The sequence below is a fragment of the Aptenodytes forsteri genome, unplaced genomic scaffold, assembly GCF_000699145.1.
Source record: "Aptenodytes forsteri isolate BGI_AS27 unplaced genomic scaffold, ASM69914v1 Scaffold194, whole genome shotgun sequence".
NCBI lineage: Eukaryota > Metazoa > Chordata > Aves > Sphenisciformes > Spheniscidae > Aptenodytes > Aptenodytes forsteri.
This window is the reverse complement of record NW_008795243.1, coordinates 617,136-637,745: the sequence shown is the minus strand read 5'-3', so window position 1 is coordinate 637,745 and position 20,610 is coordinate 617,136. Positions and strand designations below refer to the sequence as shown.

Genomic DNA, 20,610 nt, shown 5'->3' with positions numbered 1-20,610 from the left:
CCCGGGCCGTAGGAAACGAGAGAATAAAGCCAGCACCTATGGGATGAATTACCTGCTCTCCGGCAGCCGAGGCGTCGCCATCAACAACTCCCCCCACCAGCAGCGGCAGCCGCCTCAGCCAGCACTGCAGAGCCCCGGCACACCCTGGAAGACCAGGAAATACAGCCCGGGCGTGCAGGGGTGAGCAGCCGGGGCCCCTGGGGCTGCTGCAGCCCGAGAGAAAAGGGGGACCTCGGCAGCCTCTCCTGCGGCCCCTCCGGGCACGGGGCGGGGGGGTTGGGGGTCGCACAAACTCCTCTGGAGCCGGCTGCGGCAGCGAGGTTGATGATAGGGGATGGTGGGGCACAAAACCGTGTTCTTTCGTAAATCACCTTGGTCTGTGCTGGCTGGGTGGCTCCTGGTGAAGCAGTGATGCAGGCAGGGCCTGGGAACCCATAGGTACAGGGGTTTAGGCCTTGCCTTTTAGTAGGTTGGGAGGTGAAGTTGTCAGGCCACAATCAAATGGTACCTACAATAATTAAAGCAAAGATGGGTGGGGGATTCATGTCAAAGCTCCTAGGGGTCAATTCAGATTGTAAGGGGGAAGTGGAAGGCTTCAGTTCAGAGGAGCTCAAAGAAAACCCTTGCACTAATTTTTAAATGCCTCTGCTTAGGCTGTAGCAGACTGGTTACTTTGGGGAGTGTTAGGAACATCATCTGGAAGGGAAGTGCCCAATTCTGGCTGAAGCAAGCATGAAAGTCAACGTGGTCTTAGAATGTTTTTGAGGGAAATGTTCTAGCTCTAGAATAGATGGAGCTAGCCACTATCTGAACTGAAATCTTGGCTTTCTAAAGAGAACACTTTTATGAAGCTTACCCTATTCTGTGGCCATAACTTTCTCATATAAATGGGTAGTTAGTAAGGCTGAGTATTCAGTTTGGTCCGATTGGCATGTGGAAGGGACTAAACTTGAACAAAGCGCCTCTGGGGTGCTCTGTGAGATTTCTGTATTTCAGCTGTCAAATTTCACTCAGTCAAGGGGAAATGCTGCTTTCTAATGTTATTTTATTTGTGGGAAAAGTGCTAGCTGCATTGATTGACCATAGCAGATTTCTGATGTCATTTCAAAAATAGTTTCTTGGAACTCCTAAAATCCAAGACCCTTGGATGCCCATGGATTAAAGGCACTGCATATTTGTAGAGGGAAATAGATAAAGATAACAGGGTACACTTTCAGAGCTGGAGAAATTTAAGTGAGAGATTTAACTTAAGGACAGTGTCTTCCTTTTCTCTTTTGGGTGGTACTGTCAAGCGTTGAGTACATTAAAGTTTTCCAGAAGTATTAAAAGATGTTTTTAAAGTTCTGCTTTTGCAAACCATAGCCTCTTCTGGGGATGACAAGACTTGGGACTACTGCTTTTTAATTCCAGACTGACACTGAAAAAATGAAAATTGCTTACAGGAAGATAAGATTTGGATGTTTAAGAGGTGTCATATGCTAGGAGCTTTGGGTCCTGTACTAATAAGATGTATGTCTAAAATTCCAATAGTATCTTAAAAATAGTCTGAATTTCTTTGTTTTATTTCCATAGAGATGCAGTAGAAGATTGAGTTAACATTTTAATTTATCTGTGTAAGACAAATCAGTGCCACTGAGGTTAGATCTCCAGGCAGGTGGATGAGGGAGTTGCCTGAGGTCACCCAGCAGGCCTATGGCAAACCTGGGAACCGAGTCCAGGCACGGCAGGTTCTGTCCTCTAGCTGTTAGGCGGCACCACCTATGCCAATCACATATCTTTATCTTTCTTCTTCTGCCCTTTTGTTTTCTGTTGGCTTTCCTTTAATAAAGTTTATGCCACTTTTCAAGTATAAGTTTATAGAGAATCCATACACAAAATTGTTTAGCCAAGCTTCAGTTGCACTATTCAGTCCCATAGTTGTTCTTTTGCTGATGTGTTAATGACAAGTTCTTGGCTAAATATCTTTGAAAGTGGAAGCTGTTTCCTGATCTTCTGTCAAGGATCTGTATTACTACAGTGAGACCTGGTGCTAGGAGTGGGACACCAGTAACTACAACTTGTGTGATCCCATAGTTCCAGCTTCCCTTAGAGTAGCAGGGAACTAGTGCTGAAGGAGAGCATGGAAATTGAAACCATAGACTTAAATATAAGAAGCAGTTTCTGCCTTAAACTGAGTTCTGTTACCCAAGGTGAACCTTGGACAAGCATGTATTCTAAAACAATTTTCTGTTTGGTGTTAGAAATTTTTTAATGAAGTACTTACATGATTGAAATAACAAGAATATTGTCACTGATGGAGTGGCTTTAGGTGTCTGTCTTCTGCAGTAATTCCCGACTACTGGTGAGTTTAACTTAATTTTGCTGAAGCCAGGCTGGTGCGTTATTTGCTGTTCAAATAAAAATGCACTGAAAAGACTAGGGTAGGAACAGATCCCTACAGAAGTTTCTTCTGGATCCTTTATGTTCCTGATATATTGCCTGGTGTTACTTGGAACTGTCAGCCCAGTCCTGAAGCATCACTTCCGTAACTGTGATGGTCTATTGACAGGGCATCTTCAGTGGTGTCAAACTGGTGTATGCAACTGTCAAAAAATGTGATCCTTACAATCTTCAGTAATTGTAGAAGACTTCAGTCCAATCTGCAGTCTGCTTTGGACATAGATTATAGGAAGAAGGACTTGATTGTAGATACTCTTATGCTCATATTATGCATGAATGTTAGAGCTTATTATGCCATGAATATTGTTCTCTGCAGAATGTTTTTCTACAACATGCTGAAATTTCCAAGTGATACGCAGTAGCTCACAGTGTTACTGTATTGTCTTTTGGTAACAGACTAAGAAGGGTAATCTCTGTTTGCCCTCTCCCAGACTGCAGTAGTACTTTTGATGAAATGCCTGCATGCTTTGAAATAGTACTGTGCTCTCTCCGCTTTTTCATTCAGAGCTGGAGATGGTCTGTAGCAGTGCAAGTCGTCACCGTTTTTTTCAAATGGATCATATTCAGTGGCTGTGTGACGGTAGGTGTGGTGATGTTTAGGAATGCTTTATGTTGTAAAGGCTGTGTTCTGCTGTTTTATGTACAGCATTCCTTTTTTCCAGTGGAGTCATACCTATTGTTTTTACCACCTTCTGACAGCAGCATGCCAGTCCTTGTGCTGTAAAGGGAATTCTGCCTCTCATAAAACACAAGTGTGAATAGTCATGCTTGATTAGATTTCATCCTAAAGCTATGCTTTAGGATGCCCTAGATTGACCTGTTATCTTCTTCCAGATTTTTGGAACGTAAGGAGTGAGGAAAATGAAACCATATTCATTCCAGTGCTTCAACAGAGTGATTAGTATAGCAAAAGTGTAAATTCTTAAATGTCTGGGTTTAGGTTAGGAGTACAGATGACAAAATGATTGGTTTCAGGTGTGATGCGGAGAACTGTCCTTTAATATTATGAGGTTAGCTCAAACTGTTGTGACTGTTCAGAACTACATGTGGTTTCTTGCTACTGTGAAGTATCCTCTCAAGTGGTTTTAAACTACATCTAGCATCTTAGGGTCTGCCTTCTTTGTACATCAAAGTAATACCTTCTGTTTCTGTAAAGTCAGTATTTTAAATATATCTGACTAATTTAAGCATCCAGAGAGTTTAAAAATACTGGAATTTTATTTCAAAATATGGAATCAAGCTATTCTAAACTTTTTACTAAGGACTCTACTGCTAGGTTTGCATTGTGTGGGTGCTCAGCTAATAGGGCACTTTCTCTTAAGATGTAGCTAATAGCTTATGAATAGTATAAAATCATATCTGATTTAATTATTCTGCTTCTTAATATGAATTTAACAAAGTAAAGAATTAAGGCATTTTTAACAATATAAGCCTGTTCTGCTTAATACTTTCAACTAAGTATTCAGATTAATTGGAGATTTTGAATGAGATTAGTGCTGAAATACCTGGCATATCTGCTTGGTACATTACAGTGCTGTGCAGAAACAACAGAACTGGCTTGTTGAGGATCAGCATGGTTACCAGAAGTGTTACGATACATTGGAATGGTGCTCTGCCTGGACTAATTAGCGTTGCATAGCATCTGACGACTTACTGCATTCATTTTTCCCCCTCCATACCTGTTGTCTTTAACCATCTCTTGATAATGACACAAAAGTTCTGTTGTAGAGCACAAGAGCACAAATACCTCCGCATTGGTTAGGCTGAAGGAGGATTCAGGCCAGCATTGTCTGGTGACCATAGCAGATACCTGGGGAGAGTTCTCATAAGCAAGGTAAGCTTATGATGATGCTTCCCCAGAAGACTTGCTTCAGTGTTCACCAGTGTGCAGCTGAAGGATACTGTGTATCAAAAGTGATGTCCAGAGATTCATTTCTGTAGCTACTCAGATGTGGTGGTGGTACTGTATACTAAGTCTGTATTAGGCGTTGTTTATTTCCTCACCTGTATGCTGAAGTGTTTCTAATTCCAGTCTTACTGGGTTTTTTGCTTTTATGATATATTGCTGAGCTTTGGTGACCAAGATAAATTTAATTACTGGGTTTTGTGCAATGCACTATTAAAAATACATTGCATTCAGGACCTTCCATAGCTCTAGTTCTGTGTTTGTCAACCCTTGCTGCTTCTTATGCTGCTGTCAGAGCTGGACAATGCAAATTAATTTGTAGGGATGCCACATTGTCAGACCCTTTTGCAAATTTTATTTTCTTGTACTTTGGCTGAGCTGAAAAAAATGCAGACTTTGGAAACTCTGTGAAGCCTTTACTGTCTGCACTGCGGTGTCCAGCACTTGTAAGGGCTTTAAGGGATTCCCAAGGGTGGTATTCTAACTCCTCCCTGTACTTAACAGTGCTGTCTTGCTCTATACTTTCTAATGAAGAATCAACACAGTGAGCTATGCTTCATCCACACTACTGTTAAATCATTAGTGTCTGTTATCTGCAATGTTAGGTGGATACTTGTAGTGAAGGTCTTAATGGAAGAGGCAGGCAGTGCTGGCAATGTACATTTGACTCTTGTTTCATCTGGCTTTAGGATCAGGGCAGAACTAGGCAGTATATACTGTAGTATGCAAGGAGGAGGGTGGGGGTAGTTGCCTGTTAGTCATAGCAAATTTCCGGAGAGAGACTTGAGAGAGCACTGGGACAGGGTTGAACGGATTGTTTTCATGCCTAAAGGTTGGTACGCAGCAGAGTTCAAGGGCAGCCGCTGGATGAATTGTCAAAAGAACAGAACATCTCTTTTTTTGCTGTTGACTAAGATGTCTAGAGCAGGTAGAGCTCAAAGTTTCCTTGCAAAGTGGATGCCTAGTGTAGAGTTAGAGACTGATGCTTTCGGTAATGGAATGAAAGGAATATTTTGGCAGCAGTAGACCTGAGAGAGAACATAGTACTAGAGATCAGAAAGGCTGAGCTACAGTAGTAAAACATGAGAAGGCTTTGCATGACAGGTGCTCACATCTGTGTGTAAAGGAGAATGGGACATGTTTGGAGCAGTTTAATTATGGCATCAGCTTCATGATGCTTTTCACAGTTGTTAGGCTTTGGCAGTAGAGGTAATTGGCACTAAGAACATAAACAGCTGTACTGAGTGAGACCATTCGAGGCCAATGCCAAATGTTGGGAGAAGAATATATCAACATGAGCCTGTGGTGATATTTCCTGGAATAATCTCTCAGGTTTAAATGATGTATGGTTCTCAGACTACCTGGGCTACAGGCAGTGCATTGTTAAGCTTATTGTGGATTTTATGTATGAATTTGTCTCATCTCATCTTGAGCTAGTATGAGCTTCAGGGATCAGCAGTGTCCTGTGGCAAGGTGTTCCTCAGTTAAGCTATGCATTATGTAAAGATCCAGTTTTTTTGTCCTGAGGCTGTCACTACGGTTGTAGTTGCTGCCCGCCACAGGTCTGTGCATTTATGAGGCAGTCCATGAGTGCTCTTTGCAGCTGACTTGGAAGAGGGAAGGGAAAAGTTGAATCACCTGATAGTTGTCTGTTTTCTAGTCTATTTAATCATTCCTTCTGTTGAAGCTGTTTCCTGCTTCTAGATGTTTATCACCTCTGTATGCCTTACAGTTCTGTTGTATCTCTGGGACTTGGACGAACCAGACCTGTGTGTAATAGTGTCGCAGTATTCCTATATCTTGGGCTATCTTGCTCTATCCTGTACTTTGTTTCCTGATTACTAACATGGGACTTGCCTGTTCTTTTTGGCTACTGAGTATTGAACAGACCTTTTAACAGAATTCTTATTTCAAGATCTTGATTCTCAGTGTTTAGAGCCAGTGCAGAGCCCCTCATTGCATCTTTGTAAAGACAATTTTCTCATATGCCTCTGTTGTGTTTATATTTATTCTATGTCAAATTCAGCCAGTTCTTGAGCTGGCTTATTCTAGATAACCTTGCAGCCTCAGACTTTTCTGCTTTACTATTTGTCCCCTTGCCAGATCACTTATGAGGATGTTGACTAGCATAGGGCACTCTGGGGCTTCACTAGTGACCACCTCCCTTTAATATGGAAACTAAGAGTTCCAGCTGCTTGTTTTCTGTTTAAAACAGTTCTTTATCTACATGAAGGTCTTCCTTCTCATCCCATGTCAGCTTAGTTTCTTTGTAAGTCTTCATAAGGACATGTGGGACCATTATCAAATGCCATTTGGAAATCCAAGGAGATAACAGGATTTCCTTTGTGGTTCACTGATTCTTGCAAATAATTCCTAATGGTTTTCTTTAAGACACTACTTCCATTTACGAAAACTATGTTGACATCTTGATATAGTCATAACTATTCATGTGTTGCATTGATTCTACTTTTGACTAGTTTGACTATTATGAATGTCAAAACTAATGCTTTTAAATTTAAAAAAAGAAAGATTGCTGCTTAATGCTCTTCTGATACAAATGCAGTATCAAGTGAGTGCTCCTTTTGGTGAATACCAGATTAATAGGAATAGATTTTGCTGTGAAGTATTTTCTACTAAAAAGTTGGTTTGGGACAAGTTCTCCCCATATGGTTAGGGATCGGGGAAACCTCTGAGGAATAAAAAAAAATTAAAAAAACCTAACTACTTGTCAGGCATTGTGATCACTTAACTTTCTCTGTTCTGATCACTTAATTCACTTAACAGAAGCAGGTTTTTGGGCTGCTGAGCTAGTTTATCCTTTCTCAAGCATAGGTTTGCATCTCGTTAAGTTGTTCCTCATAATCCTTTTTTATATCCTTAATCTTCCAATCTTCTTTTCCTGCTTTGTACGTGACTTCAGGGTTTCTGAAGACATCTTCTGATGGAATCCTGTGACAAGGTAGTAGAAGCTCTTTTTTCCCTAAAATCTGATTAGTGATGCACGCTTTGCTGAACAACCAGTGTGGTATCTTTAATACTCTCTGAAACACCTTATTCTTTTGGTTGAGATTCTTAAATTAAGAAGCTTCCTCTTTTATATGGCGAACTGGAGCAGTACTTAAATCCAGAAAAGGCTTTTTTAGCTTTTGTTGCCTTGCAGAGATACTGACTTTGAATGTGCAGGGTTTGCTGCTAGTGGTGCTTTGATGGGTGTCTCTCTGCTGCAAGATTATGTCAAGAGTTGCTTCTCAAATGTTTCAGTGGCTAATATGGTGTAATGCATACCTGATCTACATGGGCATAATTAGTCTCTCATCACTAATGTGTTTCTGCTGTTGCAACCTTTCTGACTTGTCTGGGATGTTAATCGCCTGCTATCTTTGGGCATTTGGAAAAGAATAGTATTAAGACAGGAATTTCAGTGTTTAGCGGTTCTATTTATTGGCATAGCAAGCTTGCTGATTCAGTTCCAAGGTTTAACATATGGTATGCTCCTTCACTGATGCAACAAAATAATTATGTGATGTTTTCTTGGTGTTGTGGTGAAGTCCAGCAGCCTAAGTCAGCAGTAATGTACAGCTGTTCAGAAGCTTATGAAGTGGATCTATTTTGCCATGTATTAACTTGGAGATATATATCTGTTTCTTTTCTAGATTTTTTTAATGCAGCTTTTTCAAAGTACATCCAGCCATTAATAAGGCAATTGGTTGAGTTTTATTGGATTGATATACTTTGCAAAAATAGATTAGTTTTTGATTCTTTTTCTCTTCCAAAATGCAAACAAATTCTGTTACTTAAGTCTGGAAATTTGCAGTGTAAATCAGTCAACAAGCTTAGTTTCTTGAGTGGGTGACCTGTCAAAGTGCTCCTAAGAGGTAAAATTTAATTGGCAAGAAACTCAAATCTAAAATTAGGACTTTCTCTGACTTGCAAGAGTGTGGGGCAAAGAGAAAGCTTAGAGACAAAATAGGAATACATTCTTGTGTGGAAAAGGTACGGTATATTTTATAAACTACTCTTTGTTCTGTGGATGAGAACAAAAGTACTTTTTTCTTCCATTCTCTCCTTAGTAGCTAACTTGCAAAGTAAGCTTGATTCTTACTTGAGTTTAGTATTTAGGGTACTTACCTGTAAAACATTTCACAGCTCTGATTCATAAGTTCTATATAGCTGAGCTTTTTTTGTTCTGCCAGTCTTTGAGTTTGCTGCCTTCCATACAATTACAGTGACAAAGGTAATTGCTGTCTGAATTACGTAGTAATATGAGACTGATTTGGTGCAGCAGTACAGTCTGTGAACGTAGCACTGTTTTCATAGTTTCTCTCATCTGTAAGCCTAGAACACTGCGTAGGGCATAGAGTACTATTACCTGAGTGTTACTGGTAGTGAGGAGGACTGGTATAAAAAAGTAAAGGCGCCTGATGGGTGTTGAGTGGGGTGGGAAGAGAGGAATTGTAAGTTCATCTCCTCTTCTCCGTCATAGTTCTATTTTTGCTACTTTTGCAGACGTCTTAATCTTAGATCATATTGGAAAAAGTCTGTATCTCAGAATATACTATTGCTTTCAATTGTGTATATGTATTGTCCTTTATTTCACTAAACTGTGTTCCCGAGTTTCAGACTGTAACGCTGATTTCAACTATTGAATTTCCATGATGATGCAGTTGTGCTTTGCAGTAGTTGTAGGTGAAGGTATAGTTCAACAGATTTCTGAAATATGCACAGTGGCTGCTGGGCCTTTCACCATTTAATCTTTAGACAGCGAAGTTCAGGCATGTTTTGGGGTTCACACTTCATTGAAAGAATGTATCCTATTATTTGTAACCTTTATTTCTGTTGAAATGCTGCCTATGCCTCCCCATTTCTTTACCTCCCTTTCCTACTCACCCCTAGTGTTACACCCACATGCTTTAACTGTGGCATCCATTCTTTCCTTTATAAAAGGATTCTTGGCTGATGTGTTACTCTTTTCAGTTTGAAAAAAATTCTTGAATGAGTATGTTTTTAAAAAGAATCAGTTGTTCCACGTCATGTTGATGCAGTCATGTTTCTGTCTGTTCCTTTAGAATAAATTAATGTGCTTAGTAGTGTAGACATGATATTGAAAAGAAACAGGATGCTTACTTGGGGAACAAAGTCTCTGTAGCTTTTCATTCACCTTCTAGTTTGTTGATGCTGTTTGAGAGTTTCATTTCACCGCATTGAAGTTAGCCCTTGAAGTAACAAGTCAATGTTATATATAATAATAGTTGTAGATACAGTAAATGATGAGTGAAGTAAATGACCTCCTTCCTTAGAAACCTGCCTTTAAGGAAAAGCATAGCAAAAGTCTGAGAATGTCTCCTGAGTATTATTTTAACCTGAAGACTAAAAGTGTGTCTGCCGTTCCTAAAACAGTAAAAGGGATAAATTTTTGGTAAACAAATGGTGTCAATTCTGTTGTATAGTTCAGCCTGTAAGCAACAGATGTTTACTGTGCTTAGCAGTAATAGCATTAGTAACTGGTAGGTTCCTCCAGGCTGTTAAAATTAGCAAGCTGAATAGTGTAGTGAGTACAAGCAGCCTCTCTTCTGCATCCCTGCGTTCTAATCTTTTCCACCTTGCATTAAGAATACAGTTATGTCTTGCCAACAAGTTTTGTTCCCAGTGAAACTGCCATGTGAAAAAGTCAATTAAAATGCCTATCTTTGCTAAGAAAGTAGTGTAATAGGCATCTTAAAATGTGATAGAAGATAGCTAGGTGCTGGGATGCTGTTGGAGCCCAAATTCTTTATGAAGCCAGGAGATCGAGAAAATGGACTTGTGCTATATGTTGAAGGAAGTTATATTTTTTTAAAAAAAGAGCTAAGGTGTTACTTATATCTGCATGTATGTCATGTGTGGCAAATTGAAATTCTGTTCCTAATGATTAAGATACTGTCATAGTCCTGACTTAAGAAGTAACAAGTGCTTATGAAGATCATAGAGGCTACATGGGCAAAAAGCTTAACTGAAAACTATCCCTGTATTGGCTGGGTAAACATCCTGTGGTGATTTGTTTTTTCAGACACCAAATTATTCCTTCAGCTAGCAGAGAAGTTACTCCGAGATTAGTCCTGAGCAGCATACAGCATCTTGTTTTATGTATATCAGAGCTGCTTTTGTGACTGTGTTCCAATAACCTTGTCTGAGCAAAGATGTTTAGAAAAATGTAAACTACAGTAACATTAAATTTTAAAAAAGCATCTCAGTTTTGAGAAGTTTCTTCAGGAGGAAGCCAAAAGGGTAAAATGCTTGAAAATGCTGTATTAAGATGGTTGTGTTGTCATATGCTGACAGTGAAGATAGCATTGATGCTTATCCAGAAGGATGTAGACCAGGAAGATGTTCTCTGAGAAGTAGCAGCTGTTGAATTAAGGAAGACTGGAAAGAGCAAACAAAATAGAAGTCTGTTAAGACAGAGGGATTGAGCACTGGTTTGCTAAGTGCATTAAAATCTGAAAACATTGCACATTGAAAGCAAGAAACTTGCCGGAGTCACTAGGGCTCATAGAGAGACATGAAAGGGCACCCAGGAGATATCAGATCATGTAGTAAAAACTAAGTGAACTAATTGCATTGCTTTTTGTCAGAGAAGGGCTCAAGAGACTTCTCACCAGAACTTTCTTTGACTCCAGGCAACTGTAACTTTAAATTTCAGTAAGGAGTGTTTAAATACATCAGCAGAGTAACTGTTGTATAGCCATGTCTGGTGGTATATGCTGGAGAATTCCAGAGGAACTTAACCATGAAACCATGGCGTATGGTTTGAACTTTAAATGAGTTTTGATTATCTAGCTCTTGTGCTGTTGTCCCATGCAAACTGAAGCATTAAATGAAGTGCTGCCTTGCCCGTGCAAGGTAGAAAATATGAAGCTGACTTCTTAAAAAGTAGATCAGGGAAGGAAATGTAGACTAGTGATGGGTGGTATTCTTTCAAGTCTTTCATGATATGATTAAGAATTGCAACAGCGTTAACCATCTGAACAGAAGCTCAGTGGGGCATTGAAGTGAGAGTGTGCTTGCTGTTTTTCCGACCTTGCTGACACATTAGGGGCTGCTTTTGAAAGACTATGCTGTGTATGGTAGAGAGGCTGCAGTGTGTAGGGGAATGAGAGACCCCTTTTATTCTCCTCCTTCCCTAATATGGGATGGCTACTGTAAACGCATGTTTTTGAGGAATGCCTGGATCTCCTGGAGTGGTTGGATGGGGAATATTCTATAACAAAACAGGACTTATTTGTGTTGACTAAATATAAAGAAAGGGGCTAGTGCATGCTTTGATAAAGGTAGTTGTCTCGCAGGTCTCATTTCCTTGAAGGATTCATTGTTAATCCTTATGCACGTGGTCAGTCTGATAATACAGAACTGTTGGATTTTTTCAGAAGAATGTTTCTGAGATTTTTTGAAGACTTTGTAAAAACTGAACAGTCACAGGTTTGCTGGGCTTATGGGTTAACTGCTTAGAAGTAACCAAAGGAAAGAATAAATTATTTACTTTATAATAGGGGAAGGTTACCAGTGGAATTACTCAAGACGGTTGTTTGATATATTCATAAATACCTGGAGGGAAGAAATGAATGAGAAAAGGATAAAAAGGATAATAGAAAGCTAGAGCTGACTGCAGACAGTCACAGTGGGAGTTCATTGTTCATTAGGTTATAAAATTGCTGATAAAATTAAATTCTAGTAAATATGGAATAATCTGAAGAAAAATAATTCAGGCTGAATATACCCAGTGGGTGGGCTTTGTTTGGTGGTTATTGTTCAGAAAACACCTTGAAGCTCCTTCATAATGGCTTCCTTTAAAGAGCAGCTGTATGCTCAGATATCCTCAAATAGCAGTTAGCAGCAATTTTTGCAAAGATGTGGACAATAAAATGAAAACAGGTGTGTGTCATGGACTGAATGGTGTAATTATGTGTTGACTCTGTGTGTGTTTCTGGCCACCTGTCAGAAAACATGGTGCAACTGAAAACAAGCTGAAGAAGGTTAGCAGTGATCAAACTTTGGACCTGCTCCTGTGTGAGGAGAGAAAAACAGATGGATTGCTAGCTTGAAAAAGAGCTGGTGGATAGAGACAAGTGGATATGAATTGAGAGCCTGAGAAGTGTTATGTTTGGAGATGAACTGCCAGTAATAACTTTTTTCCCCCAAGAAAGAGCATCAGATAACATTATTAACAGGCAGCAGTTTAAAATAAAGCACTTCTTTATTCTGATGCATACTTAAATTCTCATAGAATGCTATGAATGACAAAAGCATAAATGGACTAAAAAGACCTGGAAAAATCGGTAGAAGAAAAGTCCTTTGAGCTAATACACATTATGGTTGGGATCGACCCCAAAAGTATGCCAAATGAAATTACTGGAGGCTTGGAAGGATTGCTGCAAGGGAGTTGGATGACTGCTTTGTCTTTTCTTGCTTTCACCCTTTATCTGCCTACTGCTGATTTTTATAAGCAGGACAATGGGAAGTCTTTAGTTTGGCCCCACTGCTGTTAGGTGTATTCAAGTATTTTCTTCATTGGTCTTGTCATCTTGGAAAGGGGGGGAAAAAGCATACTTTCTAGAAACAAAATAAAATAGGAGCATGCTAGTTTGTATTTTGTGTCATGCTCTGAAGTTTTGAAATCAAGTAGATTCATCAACAAATTGAAAGGTTTAGTTAAGTCTGCTGTGTAGTTAAATGTTCAGAATTGAAAGGTTTAGTTAAGTCTGCTGTGTTAAATGTTATGTAAGTTAAATGTTCAATTGTGGATCCAGGGCCAGTTTAAGGTAAGAGAAAGGGCAAACTAATTCTAAATATGTATGCTTTTTAGAAGTATCTTTGTGCTTTGCTGCTAAAATCTCTTTGTGTATGGAAAGGAATCCTGACACTTAAAAATCGGGCATATGGTCTGTTGGAGGCTATCTGTTAGAGTGGGAATTCTCTAGTAAAATGAGTTGCAAAAGTCTCAGGGGAGGAGTTGAGTTCTACTAGAGATCTATAAAATTTTCCTTTTGGAAAGCTAAGTATGTTAACTAAGGATTGAACCTGATTTTTTTTTTAGGACAGTATTTGAATTTCACTACAGTGTTGAATTGATAAGTTTCTTGAATTAGAGTAAAACCTTAGAAATATGTCAACATCAAAAATATTTTTGTAAAATATCCCAGCAGTAGTTATTTGCATTTTTTTGTTTTTGTTTGGCATGGCTTGATGTTTTTTCCATTGAAAGCAAACACAACATTCACCTGAAAACTCAAATTGATCTTCTTTCAAATTTGGCAGCGAGTGTTCTATAGTATCAGGAGATGGGAAACAAAAGGACTTAACAGGTGTATAAAGATCCAGTGTCAGAACTCCTCATGTAACACTGGTAAGAATATATTTAACACTTCTCACTTTGAGTAGTTCAGTTGGAAGGTCACTTCCTATATGAATGAATGGCTAATAAAGGGCTTGAGAGGTCAAAGGAATCTCCGTTTGTCAAAGTGGACATTTTCACATCAAGGAATACTCAAATGTCCCTTTTATCGCCCTCTACAAAAACTCATTAATGCCAGTGGCCTGTTTCCAAGTCTGTGTAAACTTCCACATACACAGAAGTAAGAACCCCTGGAAGAATAAACCGACTTGAAGATTTTAATCGTTCTTGTGCTGTTTCACATTTGGATCATTGTGTAGTTTTTAAGACCATGCTTTGTTTTTTAAAGAAAATAATCTTTGGGAATCAGGAATTGAATTTGACCTTCACTGTTGAGCCAGTAAGAAGGTTAGTAAATGTCTACTAGTGTTTGTGTCCTGTGTCTTTTAACATCTTCAGCATTTAGGTAATGTGATGAGGGCTGATGTGTAGGTATTGTTGAGATTACTGAGGTGCTGCCGTGAAAATCAAGTGTGAATATATGTGTCCCAAATCCCAGATTCCAAACCCTCCAGTTTCCCATATGAAAGCCTAACTTGTGGCATTCACCTTTCTTGAAAGTACTGCTGGTTTTGGTTAGATGACATTAAATAAAGCCTATGCCCTGTTTTTGTTGAAATTTATTGTAATAGTTAAATCGTCATTATAACTGATGCTACTCTCTCTTTTAGGCTACATGAAGAAATAATTGACTTCTATGACTTCATGTCCCCTCGTCCTGAAGAAGCAGCTATGAGAAGAGAAGTGGTGAAAAGAATAGAAACAGTCATCAAAGATCTTTGGCCTACAGCTGATGTGAGTGTAATTTAAGTGTTGATTTGTCTCTCCAGTAAATTGTAGAGCTTGGTTCACTTAACCTTGCTATTATCTTTCTGTGTTTTAGAAATGAAGAGATAAGACTTCAAACTTAAGGCAATTGACTTAATATCACAGCTCTTGCAGTATGTGGCAGTTTATTTGAAAAAGTGGAGGAAATGTAAAACCTAGACTTCAGGTTAATGAAGGCTACTGATAATTTTTTTCATTTTGAGAACTGGGGATGTGAAGAACTGTCCACTTCAAGAAGTGAATTTCTTGAAGTAAAAGCTTATTAAGTTGATTGTCTCTGCATAACTTAATTTTGAATATTAAAGTGAGACTGACTACCTATGTATCCATTTCTGCAAGGAGTCCTCACTCTGTGGATACTTGTAAATACAAAAATTTTACAAAAGAACAGTTAAAAACCCCAGATTTTTTTGTACTCTTCACAAATTTGATATTCAGGGAATTACTTTAGCCCTGCTTTAGTGGGAAAATTGGACTTGACTTCCTGAGATCTTGCAACCAAAGTTGTTGTATTTTCAAACTCTTTATTACCCGAAGAGTAAGTTTCCTCCAAACAAAAAACATCCCAAAGGAGTGTGATGTAAACTATCTCTAGCATCACCTTTCTGATTACCAGATAGTAGTGTTGTCATTTAACAAGCAGAAAAACATTTCAGACCACTGTGATTTCATAGCCTTCCATGATGAAGAGTGAGGGCTGTGGCCACAGTACTGAGCTAAAGATACTGTAAAGCCCATCTACTTCATCCTCACCTATGATTTTCCTTAGTAATGACATTTTTCTAGCTTGTGGGAACAGATATAAACACTGAAATGGCCCAATGTTGCCCAGCCTTTTCATAGGTCACTTCAAAGAAGTGAACTTGTAAATTGTACTCTGCTGTAGCAGAGGGAAAAGAATGTCTCAATTCTCTAGATTGGAAGCATACTAAAAGTATTTAATGTGGACTGAGAACGTCTGTTCAGCATGCCTTCTTTTATACACACAAACACCTACCACAATTTCATAGTCATCCTTACAGTAAAATCTGGAGTATTCATGTTTATCTGAATTGTATGCTTAGATGCACTTGCTGTTTTTTAAACCTAAACATTTGGAAAAATGTTTCCGTTAAACTCTCCCAATTTCAGTAAAGCTGTCCTATAAGGAACAAAGGGAGCAGGGAGGAAGGAAATTTATAACAGCTTATACTTCTATCGAACTGGAAATAAATAGTGAAAAGGACTTGTTTCAAAAGTTTGTGCTCTGCTGCTAGCAGGATTGGTAGTCATTTCATGTTAAAAAAAACCCAAACAATTTCCTCTAAAGTTGCATCTATAAGAGAAAGTGTATTTGTATGGGCTTAACAGAGTATGTAGTAAAGTAAGTGAAATAACTTTTTTACTGGGCTATATCCTCAACAGGTCCAGAAAAATCTTAAGTCTTGTGAAATAAAATGAAGTGAGCATTCATAATTACAAGATACTTCACTGGTGTGATTTTTTTTTTTTTCAGGTCCAGATATTTGGCAGCTTTAGTACAGGGCTTTATCTTCCAACTAGGTAAGTAATAATTTACTTTTATATAAAGCTTGTCTTCTTCTAGAGTAATGGTAAATTTCAAAGCAGAATTTAGACTGGAATGTGTAAACCTATCAAACTTCCAGTTAAAGTGTTGCCTAATGTCCCATGTGACAAAGGGAAGAGCTTTTGAACTTGCAGATTTGAGATAAGTATTTGATATATCATTGTATTGCTCTAGGTACTTACTGACCCTTTGAGTTACCTTTTCTTCCTTGTGTCTGGGGTTAGTCTTTGGCTCTTTGTTTTCAAGATACAGTGAAATTGAATGTTTAACATTTCCTGTGTAAAGATTGTATTTTGTTAAATAAGGTGAATTACTGAGTGTGTCATTTATCACAGAGTTACTGTGCAAAGTCAGAGGAGTTGTCACAGCTGTGTTTTCCCATTTTTTTTGAGAGCAAAATGTCTTATTCAGTTCAGCGTTTTATATTGCTTAATGTTCAATAGATGGATGTGGAAAACCTCTGTAGCTTTGTCTTAAAGACTATGTCGTCTTTACATCAATTAAATTTTCAGTAGGAAGGCATTGGAAATTTCTTTTGTATGAATAACAATCACTGATAAAAATTGTTTGGACTGTTAACATGCCTGTCGACATGGGTAGATGAGGGATGGGATTGGGCTGTGGAAGTCAGAGGGGAGGGGGCAAGAAAGGTAAAAGAGAGAAGAGCTCAAAGAACTCATCAGAGAACTGGAAGCAAGAAACTACAGTACTACTTTGGGTCCTAAAGCATACTAGACCATCTCTTAACATTGCTAAAGAAAGCTTATTGGGAACCTAGATTAAAAGTTGCAAAATGGTCACCCTGGAGGACTTGTAATATGTAGAATGTCAATTTTACCATTTTTTTTGGAGGAGTGTTAGGCTTTAGACTTAATGGATGACATGCTGTGTTCTTTTTGTCTAGTGATATCGATCTAGTTGTTTTTGGGAAATGGGAACGGCCCCCTTTACAGCTGCTGGAGCAAGCACTAAGAAAACACAATGTGGCTGAGCCATATTCCATTAAAGTACTTGATAAAGCTACGGTAAGTAATAGTCTTTGGAATACTGATCGGAAAAGCTTTCAGACCCCTTAAGATGTTGGTGATAAATAGTGTTCTTAATTCATGAAGCAAATAAGACTGTCTTAAGCACAATGTTTTGCCCTGTCTATGCAAGATTTTAGTAGAATCTGTCTGTGCTTAGCAATAGCACACAGTTTTTTACACGGACAATGGTAATTCTGTGTACTGTATTTGCTGTAAGGCCATATTTTATGCTTACGTTGTCAATAAAGATCTGAAAGTCAGTATTTGCAAAATATCTAGTAAAATAAGTTAACTATTTCTATGAAGTTTTTCCACTGACCTTTGAGAGGACTTTGTTTAGCCAGGGGTCAGTAACTAGACCTGTCTAGCTTGAAACCCTGATTTTTCAGGTTGTCTTGTTTCTAGTGGCATAGTGAAGTGTTCCAAACCTAACATTTGTTTTTTCCCTTCCAAAATATGCTACTTAAGAGCTTTATTTCACTTGTGAAACTGATGTGTAGTATCTCTTGCATCTGTCTTGTAAGCCTAATGGATCACACTGAATATGCTAAAAGCTTAAAGTATGAGAATTTTATGTTACTGAGCAAGTGGTGTTTTCTCCAGGAGACTAAGTAGAGTATTCCAAGCTTCTATTAGCAAGCTGTTACGTTTTTGTGGTCTCTGAAATAGGGTGACTTTTAGGTCCAGAAGATTCCTGTGGCTTCTGTTGGAGTAGCAGTACATAACAGTAGCTCTGGTAATCTTTGGTTTACCTGAGAATGAGTGGGATTTTCAGAATCGGTGATACCAGTTAGTGATGGAAAATGGCGCTAGGCTTATCAATTTTACTAGCCTTTCTTATTTTATTCCCTCTGCTGTTGGTATAAAATGATGCTATACTTCTGCTCTTTTTTCTTTTCCATTTCAGATTAAAAATACAAGCAGTTCAATTTAAAATAAATGTTATCAGCTGAAGTTTAAGTTATGATTGTAAGACGTTTTTGTAGGATACTGCCTTCAAGGTGGTGGTGTGAGACTGAACTACATATTCAGTAGTTCTGTAATAATTTATTGCTGCCAGAAGAGGAAGTATTGCTACTCCTGCTTTGCTTTTATCCATTCTGGCTTTCGTTTGACTCTGCAGTGAACCAGTTCAGCTTGATAAACCAACAGACAGTGCTCTGTTTTTTTTTCTGCTAGGCTAGTCTTCTGTTGGTTTAGCAAGTGAATGGTGCTGTGCTGGGTCAGATGAATGCAGTTCCCACAGGTTATGAGAGTAGAATGTCTCCTGTTAACAGCAGTGAGTCATTAAATTAAGTAAATTTAGTTGTCTTACAAAACACAAATATTGCAGCTATGAAGGCAATTATCTAATAGCTATGGGAGAGTACATCAGTGATCATAAGTCAATGTGATCATACATGCCTGTGTTTTTAATCACCTCACTAAAAAGTGTTTGCTTGTCAGTCAAGTTAGGACTATTGTTTTTTCTCAAAAACACATTTCCTTGTCTTGATAGTTGCATTCATTTGGACTGATAGTATCCATGTGTCTTAAGTGAGTAAGCTGGAGAATAGCACCAGTGTTGCATTTCTGGAGATTCATAAAACCTTGTTTTAATCTTTTCAGGTACCAATAATAAAACTTACTGACCAGGAGACAGAAGTGAAAGTTGACATCAGTTTTAATGTAGAAACTGGTGTGAAGGCAGCTCGGTTTATCAAGGAATACATGAAGGTATCAACCATATAATGAATGTTACACTACTTACCAAGGACGTGCTAGATGCTTAGCTAACCTTTTTTGGTATGGCTTAAGACTTTTGAAGATTTATTGCTGAAGACTGTTTTCATTAATACTAATTAAACATGGATATTTTAATTTATTTTCTACTGGTATCTATTCATTGTTGCCTTTGAGTGCTAGGTGTTTTGTGTGGATAAACCTGTACACTGAAAGGACTTCTACAATCATATCTAGATCTGCAGATAGGTACTAAACTTTGCTTCTAAAGCAAGTCTGTTCAAATTTTGCTTACCTTAAATTTAAGGGATGCTTGATTATGAGTACTATCTTGCCAAACAATGTCTAAAAACAATTCTTCTGTAGCTATGCACTTAAAATCAAGTTTACTTTTATGTTCTGCAGTAAAAGTACGGTTTAGATGGAAAGCTTTGACTATGAGTGACACTGGCATTCAAAGAAGGATATAAAAATCTTCCTGTTTAGGGGGGGGAAATAAATTTGATATGTAAGCTGTTTGATCAAAAAAGAGTTGAAGTCTATTCATCTGTTTCTAGAATAAAAAAGAAATGCATGTCTCAGTTCTTCCTGTGGAAATACTTTATAGTACAGTACTGAATAACATTTTTGTATTAGAAGATGAATCTTCTTGTGTTCAGATTGTGTAGTTCGTTCTTTGTTTTGGAATGTTGAAATTGTCATTGATAAGACTTATTTTGCTTTGCAGAAATATTCTTTGCTGCCTTACTTGATTTTAGTATTAAAACAGTTCCTCCTTCAGAGGGACTTGAATGAAGTTTTTACTGGTGGAATTAGCTCTTACAGCCTAATTTTAATGGCAATTAGTTTCCTGCAGGTAAGTCTGTTCCGTGTTTGTTTCTGTGTTCTTTAAAATATTTCAGTTTCTGTACTTATGCCCTGTTATGGTGCTGTTTCTTTAGACTCCCCTAGCAATGCACAGCTTTACTGTTATGGCTCTAGCTGTTTGATCATTGGCAGCTCCTATGGACTACCTCTCAAACCTCTAAGAACTTCTGTTCACTGTGTGAATTGAAACAGCAGCAGGAGCCTTGTGAACGGCATAGAGGCTGTGCATTGCTTTCTATACCAGGGCCTGTGATGTGGATTATGCTACCTTCCTGGGCAGCCTATTCCAGTACCTGATTCATCTTACTGACGTTTTGTAAATCTGCCAGGATGCAGTTTAAGTCTGTTGCTTCCTAGACTACTGGTACTGAATGTGCAGAGTAGCCGATTTCAGTGGTTTTTTTTTTTAAATGATGAAATCAAAGAATCAAGTTTTTTAGTTATTTGTTGGTTAGGTTTTGACATACTTAAAACTGGCAGATATTGTAGGTAACTGATGAATTAGCTAATGAGTTATAACTTCTTCCAATACATTTTTGTGACAGTGAGCTTTGTACGAGTATGACTAGGTACAATGTTAGCGTCTTTCAGCAGCTGTGATAATGGAAAAACCTACAAATTCTGCTGCTGTTAATGATTAATTGAAATGTTACTATAGATTTTACATACTTTATATAATATGGGGAGATTGAGAAAAGAACTGTATTTCAGTGGGGGTAAATAGATTCCCTCTCTGCTTCTGAAAACATTAAGACCAATGGATTTTATGTGAAAGATCAGGTATTACTCTGTTACTAACTAAGCCGTAATGTAGTATGCAGTACTT

The 20,610-nt window shown here is 38.3% G+C and overlaps 1 protein-coding gene across 2 annotated transcripts in view; it reads left to right on the top strand.

The window, feature by feature from the left end:
• The first annotated feature begins 7 nt into the window (after window positions 1-7).
• The window catches only part of PAPD7 (poly(A) RNA polymerase D7, non-canonical), a 61,200-nt gene continuing 40,597 nt past the window's right edge, over window positions 8-20,610 (top strand). Inside the window, exons 1-6 of one of the 2 annotated variants that reach the window (XM_009278708.2) lie at window positions 8-180; window positions 14,444-14,567; window positions 16,096-16,142; window positions 17,072-17,192; window positions 18,804-18,911; window positions 19,645-19,773. In XM_009278708.2, the coding sequence (XP_009276983.2) occupies window positions 44-180; window positions 14,444-14,567; window positions 16,096-16,142; window positions 17,072-17,192; window positions 18,804-18,911; window positions 19,645-19,773 (666 nt within the window). In that variant the 5' untranslated portion in view covers window positions 8-43. The remainder of the gene's footprint in view (window positions 181-14,443; window positions 14,568-16,095; window positions 16,143-17,071; window positions 17,193-18,803; window positions 18,912-19,644; window positions 19,774-20,610) is intronic. The other variant, XM_009278709.2, reaches the window with a different exon arrangement.